The sequence below is a fragment of the Pantherophis guttatus genome, chromosome 3, assembly GCF_059756535.1.
Source record: "Pantherophis guttatus breed Tessera chromosome 3, ASM5975653v1, whole genome shotgun sequence".
In the NCBI taxonomy this organism is placed as follows: domain Eukaryota; kingdom Metazoa; phylum Chordata; class Lepidosauria; order Squamata; family Colubridae; genus Pantherophis; species Pantherophis guttatus.
This window is the reverse complement of record NC_142065.1, coordinates 92,426,261-92,438,952: the sequence shown is the minus strand read 5'-3', so window position 1 is coordinate 92,438,952 and position 12,692 is coordinate 92,426,261. Positions and strand designations below refer to the sequence as shown.

The following is a 12,692-nucleotide window of genomic DNA, read 5'->3' as shown; positions in this document are numbered from 1 at the left end:
GGAAGAATCCCTAGTGAATTTCTGGGAGTATGCTTTGATGTCTAAAATAATTGTAAATTTAATACAGATTTAAATTCAATCTGGAAACCATCCATGTACAATATATGTACATGTATGTACATATATTGGTATCATCTTCAAAATTGGAGTTTATCTTTGTATAGAATTTATATTTCAATTTTATGAGCTATGTAAATCAAAACAGATTCTTAGTAATATGGATTGAATTTATAAAGTAGAATTTTATTCCGTTATTTATGTCAACAGTTTAAGGATGATGTAACTATATACAAGGTATTTAAATTTTACAAATTAGTTACTAACATTTTAAGAACCCATCAGTTCTATATTTTTAAATACTTGGTTTTTTAATAATTTGTGATATTTTATTTCCTGCCTTTTCCTGTTCCTTTTCTTTAAAGTGTCCAACGAAAAATAAGTTATTTTTGTTCCTTATCCAAAATGAAACAAAAGAGTATTGCCTTCTCTAAGACATTAGGGAGAGTTCCTGATCATTTTTCCTCTCTTGCTCTGGTTACTACCAAGACTATGATAATCAGCTAAAGAAACAGGCAACACTTCTATTTTTATGTGTAGGCTTTTTAAATGTATATGTATGTATTCATCAAAAACCACATGAATAGATCCTGATTCCTGATTCATAGTTAATATATCACTATTGACATTTGTAAACTTCTCAGAGAGTGCTGTAAAGGACTATAGGCTGATATATAAGTCTAAGTGCTATTGGTGTTATATTCTTCCTTTTTATATTTATATTTATTTTCTTTTTCCTATAGTTTCTCCCTTCCCCAGTTTATTATTTTATTTCCATGATATCAATCAGACAAATGAGTTATTTAGTTGTCGGTCTTGAGATTGTATTTCTAACAACAGAGCTGGCTGCTTTTCATTTCCACTTCTTTTTATTAATAACATACTTGAAAGCTCAGTATTACCATCCATTCTTCTGTTTATTTCTCACCTGGAATACAATCTGAAAATCTCTGCTTGCTTCTAAACTTTCAGTTCTATAGTCTGCATTTTATATTATTTATTGGTTAAGAGTGACTTTCACCCCTACTTCTTCCATCATCTGGTTTCCATCTTCTTTTTTAAAGAAACCCTGTGGATTGGCCATGTGAGCCTTTTGCTAGTCTATGCTACAAATGCCAGATTTATTTTATGTACATTTCGTATCTCCAGGCTTCTGAGAACATTCACATTGGCTAAAACTTCTTCTTTTTCTTTATTTAAGGTTAGTAGGTCATAAATAAACCAAAACACTTTTCCTTGCTCTGAGCAATTTGCTCATAAGAGTACATGAAATATCACTTCTAAAAACCAAGGAACCTAACATGACTTGACAGGAGTACACGACAAAGTAGTTCATTGTGTTGCTTTAAAGGCCATAGGGATTTCAGCTGTAGAAGTTTCTGTCTTAGGAATAGATTAAATATCTTGTCTGATGACCTGAGCTTAATTTAAGTGGTTGCCTTTGCCAGCCCTTCCAGAGGGCGTATATGTGAAATAGAGCATCTCATCTTCCATCTTCGATTCTTTTCATCATCCTGATAGTTTGACCTAAATTGAAAACAGGAATGCTGTATGGTACAGAATATTTAACAGTTATGCCAAGTGGCATATTTAAGCCTGTTAATTAGAAACAATCTTTACTTTTACATAGGAGGCTGAAGGTCAAAATGAATACTGTTAGTTTATTTAAATAAGTTTTGATTATTTTATAATAAATAATTATTCTATAATAAATAGAATGTTTGCTAATGTTACATAATCAAAGCAGAATAATGATGTCATAAATCTCTACCAGTCTCAGGACATTATCTGATTTGTTCTTTATTATTTAATACTCTATGCACATTAGCTGAGAATAATTTGTTCTAGCCAAAATTAAGTCCAATTGATTTCAGCTTTTTAGGATTCTCATACTGAAATCAGTCTATCTGCTGGATTGATGGTGTTTTAGCACAACTTTAGTTATACTCATAACTACAGTAAAATTATAAAAACCATAAATCTCATAAAAACAGAAATTGGAACTGATACAAATTACATCCACTTGACTCCATAAGTGTGAATAAACCTGTACTTGCAAAGCTTCCAATGTACCTGTCATGAAGTTTCTAAGCAATGTTTCATTAGAGTTACAGCCGTTCATTTGTTGGTAGAAGCTCCTCCTAATTTTTGCAAAGTATCTGCAAGGGGTTAAAATGAAAATCAGAAGTAATACAATTATGAATTTGGAATGGTTTGAAGAAATGCTATATCATTAAGTCTCATAATGACCAGCACACAAAGACATTTTGAAATATTTCTTGGAGCCATGCATGGCTTAGATTCTACTCAAACATGACAACACAAGATGTCAAAAACATAAATTTACCTTAATAAAGTTTTTATTAAAGAACAAGATGCATATATGATAAGCAAAAGAAGTATGGTCCCAACACAAGGTGGCATTCCAGGGACCATTAGATACATTGGTGTCTGCCTTTGTGGTCAGAAAGAAAATACTATCCTTGGAGGAAGAAACCTGATATCAGATCCTTTTTCCTTGTCAGTGGTGAGATTAGCTTTTTTTCTGAGGTCAGGAAATTCCAGTCGCCAGAAAGCTTCCAGACATGTGGCTAGGGTGTATCTGGCTAAAATAGCTTAGAATCTAATGCAGTTTCTCCATCTCAGCAAGTTTAAAATGTATGAATGTCAACTCCCAGAATTCCTCAGCCAGCAGGCTGCCTGGGGAATTTTGGGACTTGAAATCCACATATCTTAAAGGTGCTGATATTGAGAAACACTGATCTAATGGATCCAAAGTTCCCTCTGTTTGGCTACTGTGTCCGTGAACTGAGTTGGAATGTACATCAGCTGTTTGCTCTCTGTCCCTTCTCACTCCTTGCACCAGAGAGTAGCTTTGTCCAAAAGTACACAAAGAAACAATTTCATAGAACATGGAGATGACAAATGTCTCTTTGTCCTTATTTTTGTTATGCAGGCCAGCAGTGTAATTGCACATGTCAGAGCACTCCAACCTAAACTTAAGCTTGCTCTATTAGGTACTAAAATATTAAAATAATTGTTATTATTTCTGGGTTACTGCACCATTTCGATAATGGGCTATATTTTGATATTTGAAAAAAGTGTGGAGGAAGGAAATAGGATTATGTGTGAACAGAAGGCAAAGCATCTTTGAGTAAAACAGTGCAAGTTATCTAGATTTTTAAGTGGTTTTCCTTTGCCTTATAGCCCCAATAAATATGATGATTCACAGCAAGAGAATTAATTAACATGCATTATTTTACCTTATCATTTATTTAACTGTGAAAAAAATAAAAAGGATAGCAATTTCATAACTGAGGTTCTTCATTGCAACAAACTCCAGAAATACCAGCAACAGTTCATCTAGTTATAAAAGCTCATTACAAACTAGATATCGGGAAAATATAAAATAGTAGCTAGTGCACTTATAACCCATGTGCTTGAAAGTATCAACAGTTCCTAATACAATGTCTTAATCAGATGAAGTTTGTTAGGTTTGTCAACTTGATACCAGCACCAGCTCTCTAAACTCTAATATGATATTGTGGTATAGTTTTTTTTAATTGAACTATAACCCTCTAACTATTCCTATAACAGACCCGTTATGGCTAAGTCCTAACATAAACTTTTTTTACAGTTGTCAGCAATTTATCACAAAACCTGATCACCACAGATTTTGGCATCTCACTTCAGACTGTCCATAAAGTGGGATGTGTGATTCTTTTTCAAACACTGTACTGATAGCTATTGAGAGCACTTTCCTATGTCCCTTGTATAGTTTTTAACTACTAGATATGCTGAACTAATTTTCTTAATGTTATATAGACAACCAGGTTTCTCCAGATGAACTGCGTCAGATTTTTACAAGTATTATCTCAAAAAATAACTGTGAAAAAGTTATGATCAATACACACAGAGTTTCAGTGTTAATCTTTCTGACAAATGTCATGTTACATCATGAACACATGAAGAAATGATTCATTTAAAGTTCCACCCTTACAGTTGCTTGAGAAAACTGATGAGGAATCTTGGTTTTGATATTGTATTTCTCACCATTTTATTATTTCAGCAGATTTCCATTGAACAGCTGCAGATTTGGTACGGCCAAGACCTTTAGACACAGATGTTTGAGATATTGCTATTAAATTTGGTGAGAAGTCAAAAGTAATTCTATTCTTTCGTGAATTCACAGCTTGTGGTACTATGTTACCATATGCAGGAAGCCAAAAATCACAGCATGGGACATGTAGTCAGCTTTCATGACTTTTAGCATATTCGACTTACTTTCAATGTCAAAAGACAGGAAGCTGAAAAGGAAATTTTAAGAAAAACTGCACTGTGCTGATAAACTACTACAACTGTGGATGAAAAGAGTAACATTATTTTTCATAAGGTAGTTTACATTAAGAACATACAATTTATGACAGAAATCTTAAAAGAGTATACATGCCATTTTTCAGCTTTTTCTCTGTGAGAGTGAAGAAACAATTATTTACATTTTCACAGGATTAGAAATTAGTATAGCAGGAGGTAAAATCCACATTAGATTGCACATATTTTTTACTATGGACTGATAACTTGGGAACAAGTGGAGCACAGTGGCTCATGTGGTTAGGATGGTAGGTTGGAGGTTAACAAGCCCGCGTTCAAGATCTGGGTGCTTGCATGGGGCAGGGTTGAGCTCCTGTCCTTTGCTCCAGCTCCTTCCAGGGACATGAAAAGAGCCCCCAACTGGGTGTCCCCCAGGGAACAGTGATGTCACCGGCTGATCCTTTCAACCTGGAAGTGTACCTTGGTGCTTCTGACATGAGTTCAAAAGAAAAAGAAAAACCCTTGGGAACATAAAACAGGCTGCTCTTGAAAATGTCTAGTGTTCACATGCATGTCACTATCATTGACACAAGTATGGTAATGCTGGACAGTTACACCCTTAAAATATATAATATAAAAAATACAGGTAGTCCTCAATTTACAACAGTTCATTTAATGACTGTTCAAAGTTACAACAGCACTGAAAAAGTGACTTATCATTTTTCATACTTACAACCTTTGTAGCATCTCTATGATCATGAGATCAAAATTCAGATGCTTGGCAATTGGTTCATACTTATGATGGTTGCTGTGTCCCAATGTCATGTGATCCTCTTTTGCAACCTTTTGACAAGCAAAATCAACAAGGAAGCCAGATTCACTTAACAACCATGTTACTAAATTATCAACTGAAATGATTTATTTAACAACTGTGGCCAGAAAGGTCGTAAAATGGGGCAAAACTCACTGAACAAATGTTGCACTTAACAACAGAAATTTTGGGCTCAATTGTGGTCATAAATCGAGGACTACATGTATACAAATTATCCTACCATCTTCCATTTGTTAAGATTTTTAATATCTTAGAATAGATTATTTTTTTCTCACATTTTTCATCATCTGTGTGATGATTTAGGAAAGAGGCCACTATTGCCAAGAAAGGCTGATTTGGGGTTGAACTACTGAAGAAATATGTACAATGAGGTACGTGTTTCCTGTCAAAAATAAATAAGAAATGGGAACTAGTTTTAAAATGTTTGTGGACCAACAAATGCATCTAGTGCCTCCATTTAAATTCTAAATGGACCAGCTTTATTCTCCATAGCTAATGGTTGCTACATCTAGTCCTTCAAAATTTAATGAGAATTTTGAACACAATGGAGGTAATGTAACATTTAAAACCAAAGAATGAGACGATTTTTTTTTTAAAAAAACCACACATTTAATTCTTTCATTTTTTTCAAGAAAGGGTGTGATGCTTTGGTCAAAATGTTTGTGTACCTGACCATTATTGATATGCTGACTAGATAGCCAAGTATTTTTAATAGATATTTTATTCTTAAAAGTGCCTTGAATGTAGGAGATCTTTAGTTTGGCTTTAGGCATAAAGCCAGCTGGATGACTTTGTGCCAGTCACTCTCTCTTGGCCCTGGAAAACAGACAACAGGAAACACATTCTAAAAACCTGTCAAAAAAATGCAGAGATTTGTCCAAGCAGTCATCAGGAGTCAACAATGACTTGAAGGCATTGTCTGCCTGCCTGCCTATCTTCTATCTCTCTCTCTCTCTCTCTCCCTCTCTCTCTCTCTCTCTCTCTCTCATATAAAGGAAACCACAGCAATACCTATTGAATTTGCAGAGTGATGAGAATTTCATTAGGTTTGATTTTGATATGGATATATCTAAATCTCCATTTCTTTAACTTGAATGAATAAGAAAAATGAGCCTGAAAAAAGTAGGGTTTTTTTGGGGTGCATTTGTTTATTTGTTTGTTTTTATTTAATGCAGGAGAAAATAAACTAATCTACAATCATGGCATTTACAAATAGAGATGGGAAATTTTTTAGTGAGATACATATTTTAAACTAACTTATGTTAATTGGAAGAGTTTTGTGTTATAGTTTTTTAGCTCAAAATCCACACACAATTAGAGAAATTAACAGAAAGCGTGTGCCAAGGTTATATGAATACTTGTGTATATAATTATTTATAATATTTCAAATTCATAGGCTAATGAAAATTGGAAAAAATGTTACAAATATGCATATAGAAAAGTCCTGAATAAAGAAAATATTTTTTTAAAAATGTTTATAATTTTTCAGAGAAAACAGGAAAGCATACAAGGAAAATTAAGAACGATTGAAGAAGGGAAAGCAAATTACAGCTAGTTTGCAGACAAGTATTTTTGTACTAGTTCTATCTTTGAAAATAGGTCAAGATAAATCTACACTACCTTCTGATTATTTTTAAATATTTACCATTCTTCCTTTTTTAAGCTCCTTTTCCAGCTCTTTAGATCGTTCTCTTGTACCTTCCCAAAATATTATAGCTTGACAGGCAATCTGTGGAAATAAAAATACCTTGTTACAAGTCTAGTACTAACAACCATTGACCGTTAAACTTCTTTTCACTAGATTCATACTTTGTTCAATCATGTTTGAATCAGAGCATCTTTTTGGTTCAAATAAGAAAGAAGTCTAGCATAATTTCTTCTCTCTCTTTCTTTGGTATGACAATTGATTTATTTTTATTTTATTCTCCCCCTCCTTGCAGATGAACTCAAATTTGTGAACAGTGTAAAGGGCACTGTGATGAAAGTCCAAAGATAGGAAGCCTAGAAGAAGTTGGAGTCAAGTTAAAGTTGGAGTGGCCCATAACTGGAATGAATGACCTTTCTGATGGCTGGGTGTTTCTATCTGTGAGGTAAATGGCAGCACCTGTAGTGTGCTGGTTACAGGAAGGCTGGGACCTTCCATAGGTCTGCCTAATGCTCGGTATCTTCTATTCCTTGGTTCAGGGATTGTTTCACCTGTCCATGTATTGTAACAAGTAAGGAGGGCGAGAAGCCCAGATGAAGAAGTTTAGATACAACAAGCTTAATCCCGATAGGCTGAAAATTGTCCTGAAAAATTAATGGCACTAGGGCTTGAGGATAGAAGTTAAGCTTTAACCCAAGATTTGTGAAAGCAAGACACTCTTGTTTCAACTTTTATCATACCTAATTTTGAGACACAGTGAGTTATCTGGAGAGCTGCTCTGATGAATTCTGATTATACCCCCTTCAAGGTGGCAAATCAAAAACCTGGAAGGCCAACCAAAGTCCTATAGAAAAACTGGGCTGGTGTCCTAGCCTGAAAAAGCCTGGAGTGGTAAAATTTACATTGACAGATCTTTGTCCAAGGACATATTCACCATTCCATAACTATTCCTAAACACTTGAAGCAGTTTACTTGCTCTATTCTGTGACCATTAATGCTGCATGAATGGAGTTTTGGCCTTTTGGCAAAGGCCTAATCTTGTTTTTCTGATATTTTATTTCCAAATGATCATTTTTGCAGTATTGGGCCAGTGCTTCAGAACTCTTAAAATTTATTGGTGTTCTGGAAATAACTACAGCATTGTCTGCAAGAAGCAGCAGAGCTATGCTGTGCCCCATAACTTGGGGGGAATGAATATTTGAATTGTTTGGGCATCTCACAATACTATTGGTATAAAAGTTCAAAAGCAGAAGGGGGGGGGGAAAGGGGAATGCATCCCTGTTTGATCTCCTTTTGAGTTTTAATTGACTTTAAGAGATGCATATTATATTTGACCTTACAAGTCATTTTAGTGTGCAGAACTCAGATAAGTAGAAAAGTCCACTAAATTGATGAGGCTTCCAGTTTCTCCCATAGTTTGATCCTGGATACAGAATCAAAAGTTGACTTAAAAACTATGAAGGCAATATCGAATAATGCCACATTGTTGGTTTTATATTTTTCAGTCAAGTACTATAGGATCAAGCATTGATCAATGATGCCTCTACCGTCTCTGAAACTAGCCTGCTCTTCTGTTATTAGATTTTCCTGATTCAGCCAGTCCTTAAGTTTATCATGGGATGCTTAGCATAATTATGCTGAGCAGATAATTGGTCTGCTGCTAGCAGGATCATCTCTCTCTTTCACTTTTTGAAGATTAGAACTATAATTGCCAGGCCCCAATCCTCATGGATACATCCAGTGTTGCAAAATATAGTTAAAGGGTAATGGCAAAATTCGAGCCCATATTATTCTTCATTAGTTTTGGGGGAATAAGGTCAGCTCCAGGGGCCTTTCCTTTCCTGAGCTGACCAACAAGAAATGTAATTTCAGATACAGATACTGCGTGGGGGGTGGGGGGGTGGAGAGAGAGAGAAGAAGAGAAGGAGGAGAGAGAATAGGACACATATATAAACCAAACCAATTTCAGATCAAGCATTTGCATGTTAGTAATTGCTAACTGAACTATTTAGAAAAATACTGTTGGAAGAATTATGGTTCTGTTTCTCTAACCGTGTTACCTGGAAAACTTTCCTTCCAAGGATAACTCTGAATGGACACAACAACCTCAGATGCATTCTCTGGGTTTTACCACTGCAACATCTTCATTTATTTCAATAGAAAATGTGAATTTCTAATTTATTATTTTCTTCCAGAAAATGAATTGAGTTCCCAAATGTGTGCAACTAAGCACCCATACTGGATGGCTGCACCTGCATTTATTAGCATATGTTCTACACTAATTAGTTCCAAAAATGAAACTAGGCTGACATATTAATCATAGTCAAATCTCAGCACTCACAGCTGGATTGCATTCCATTGAGGATGGTAGATGTGTGAAATTCCCCACTCCCAAAAACAGGAGACGTGAGGCAAGAACTCACAAAGAAACCCACCAAAGTAAAAGATTAACATGCACATTCCTCTCCAATCTATGATAATTGAAGCTCTCCATGGAATGCCATCTGAACGGGGCTGAATATCAAACTCTTTTTTTTTTTGTTATTGTTAGAGGAAAGCACCTGTAGGGATTTATATTACTGGATATTAATAATGATGTTTCCAGTATATTTACAATGTGAACGACTGCTAACATTCCACATTGGTGTACAGAGTATACATCAGAATATAAATACAAGATAAGCATGAAATAGAGAACAATGGGTTACTTTAAAATATTCTTCTGTATTTCTTGGGTGATTAGATCTCGACAAATTTTGCTAATGAAATACCATAAGTACAAAATCTGCTTTTCTCGTTATTACTGTAGAAGCAAATTTTCTCATACTGACTTCATAGTTAGGTTCCAATGACTTAACAAATATCTTGGCAATCTTGCTTTCTAGACATGGGAACTGGAATCGGATTCTGGCACAGAATACATACTAAATCCCAAAAGCAATCCAAAGGAAATAATTCCATAGGAAGCCTGACAAAAGCTTGAAAAATACTTAGTGACAAGTAACCCTCGCCCTCCAAACTTCTGTATATAGATTCCCATACACGTTTTTTCTCTTGGATGCTAACAAGAGCTGTCCTGATTTGGCTTGGAAAAATATTCTCAGTTTTTCAATTACAAAAACCGTATGTGGGAAAGAGTGTACTGGGAAAATTAAATGTTTATAGCAAATATTTTTATCACTTGATGGACAACCAAAATCAAACTGAGTATCTGTTGTCTAAGCAACAATAGAAAGCTGTATTGCGTAAGCAAAAACAAGTGCTGGTGCTGACTGCAGCTCAGATAATAAACTCCATGAAAAATTACGACTTAAGCTAAATAAAACATAATATCATCAAATCAAGAAGGCACAACCTCTGCAATGTTCCATATGATTATATGGTGAAAATGAAGAATATATTTCTAATAGATTAGACCTGCTGAACAAAATTTTCTGAAGAGGTTCAGACTGAAATCCATGACATCTTTAAAGATGGAGGAAAACAAAATTATCCTGAAATGTAAAAAAGAAAAGAAAGTAAATGGCTGTCTATTGAATAGCTTAGCAGAAGCAGAAAGGAAAAGGAAAAGCCAATGGATAGAGAAGAAAATATGTAAATGCTGATTTCCACAAAAAAGCAGTAAGAAATAATTTCATAACTAAGAAAACAAATGGAAGATAATTGTGAAAGAAAAGGTATTTATTTCAGGAATCAAAGTAAACAAATGAAAAAAATGGGCACAATAGAAGACAAAAAAGACAGATACCTACACGAGAAAAAGAGAGGTTGCATAAATATATGGAAAGTTGTAAAATAATAATAATCCCAAAATCAATTTGAGTACTGAGCTAGAAGCAGACATTCTGGAAAGTGACATTAAAGTACCCTAGAAAAAAATGGTAACATCGAGCATGCAAGAATTGATGAAATAACCATCAAATGTTTGCAAAAAGATGCAGATTAAAGTGCAACTTGTATTTTTAAGTAGATGGGCAAGGGACTGGAAAAGATAACTTTATATTCAAATGCCAAAAAAGAACTAAAGAATGCTCATAAAATTGAACAGTTACACTTATCTTACATGCTACTTAGATAATATCCAAGATTTTGCAATGTGGACTTCAATAATAGAGGGACTGAAAACTGCTAGATGTACAAGTTACAGATGCACCTAAATTCATTTGCCTAGGATTTCTGTAGTGCTAGGAAATAACATTGAGAACAAAATAGGGAGTAATGAAATGGCTGAAAATAGGGATTAAAATTGCTAAGAGAGACATGAAATGTCTCAGATATTCTGATACTATTTTGATGGCTGGAAATAAAGAATTCTTATGGAATCTCTTGAAGAAAAACAAGAGAACTTTGTCCCTAGGCTCAAAAGTTCACAGAAGTGAGTGTTTGCTACTGACTATGAGAAATCTCTACAATTATGCAGAGGCATAATTTATTATTCATTACAGAAATTTATATGGCCACCCAACTCACGGTGACTCTTGGCAGCTTAAGAAATAAAACCCAAATTTAAAACCAAATACCCCCACCCCTATGATGACAACATTCAAACAAACCACTTGATGGGCTCCATATCAATCTGAGATCCCCAGGGCTACTGGCAAAACCATGTCTTCAGGCCTTTCAGAAAAATATCAAAGTGGGGCTCAGTCTGATCTCTACAGGATGATGTTCCACAGAGACAGAGCCACCACCGAAAAAGCCCTTCATCTTGGTCCCACTAGGTGGATCTCCTTAATTGAAGGGACCCATAAGATATACCACTTCCCTAATTTGGTGGATTGGGTAAATGTAATTGAGAAAATATTGTCCTTCAAATAACCTGGCCCCAAGCCATGTAGGGCTTTAAAAATAATAACCAATACCTTGAATTGGACTTGGAAGGCAACTGGCAAGTAATGCAGCTCCCACAAGAGAGGTGACACATGTGTAAATTTAGACTTGCGCAAAGCCATGAGGGCCATGGCATTTTGAACTGAAGCTTGTGGATACTTTTCAAGGGCAGCCCCAACTAGAGCTGGTCAAGTTGATCAAGAAAAGAGGTTACTAGGGTGTGAGAGACTGTAAACATGGCATGATGGTCCAGGAAAGAGCATAACTGATACACAACATGCAGTTGCCCAATGGCCCTCCTGGCCACGATTGTGACCCGTTGTCACAGGCTAGAATTTTTCAGTTGTAACATATGACTGTGAAAACTAGACCATAAGATGCTTCTGAATTGGGGTGCTGGAGAAAATTGTTGAGAATATATTAAACTGCAAGAAGAATAAATAATGCAATAATAGAGGCAGTAAAACTAGACTGGTTACTGGAAGCAATAATAATAAAGACAAAACTTATATAAATTAGACAAATAATGTGAAACTAAGAATAATGGGACAAGATCCTGGTCCTTGGAAACCAAAGGCAATAAAAAGAGGTCGATAAGAGACCAGGTGGCTATGTTATTACTTATGACACAAGCAAGAGTTCACAAGAACTTAAAGAAGCCATTGGACAATTCTGGCAAAATGATGAGAAGTAACTGAATGATAGAAGAAGAATCAAGAGAGCTTTACCCAAAGACATTTGCAAGATCTAGATTTTTATCACAATAATAAAAGCAGCACTGTACCAAAAGGAGTGTCCTTTTGTGCTTGTGTGTGATGTAACAACACACTACAAAACTGCGATGGCATGTTGCTACTTTTGTCAGTAAGTTCCCTTTGATCCTTCTATTGATGCTTCTGTCTTATATTCTAAATTTCTTGAAGGAATTTACATAAGACTGGAAAAGTCTTCCCAATGTAAATCAGCATAATGCATGCAACTCACAGGTTAAGTCTGCAATGTTTGTTCAAAGAGATG

At 35.1% G+C, this 12,692-nt stretch overlaps 1 protein-coding gene across 6 annotated transcripts in view; it reads right to left on the bottom strand.

Annotated features, from left to right (window-relative positions):
- Positions 1-955: 955 nt before the first annotated feature.
- Positions 956-12,692, bottom strand: part of LOC132711353 (uncharacterized) — a 120,049-nt gene continuing 108,312 nt past the window's right edge. For 3 of the 6 annotated variants that reach the window (XM_087890043.1, XM_087890044.1, XM_087890045.1), the window contains 3 exons: positions 6,846-6,929; positions 5,102-5,211; positions 1,834-2,216 (listed from right to left, as the gene is read on the bottom strand). In XM_087890043.1, coding sequence (XP_087746169.1) covers positions 1,961-2,216; positions 5,102-5,211; positions 6,846-6,929 — 450 coding nt within the window. In that variant the 3' untranslated portion in view covers positions 1,834-1,960. Of the gene's footprint in view, positions 1,585-1,833; positions 2,217-5,101; positions 5,212-6,845; positions 6,930-12,692 lie in introns of those variants that run through there. The other 3 variants (XM_087890046.1, XR_009622178.2, XR_015733163.1) reach the window with 3 other exon arrangements.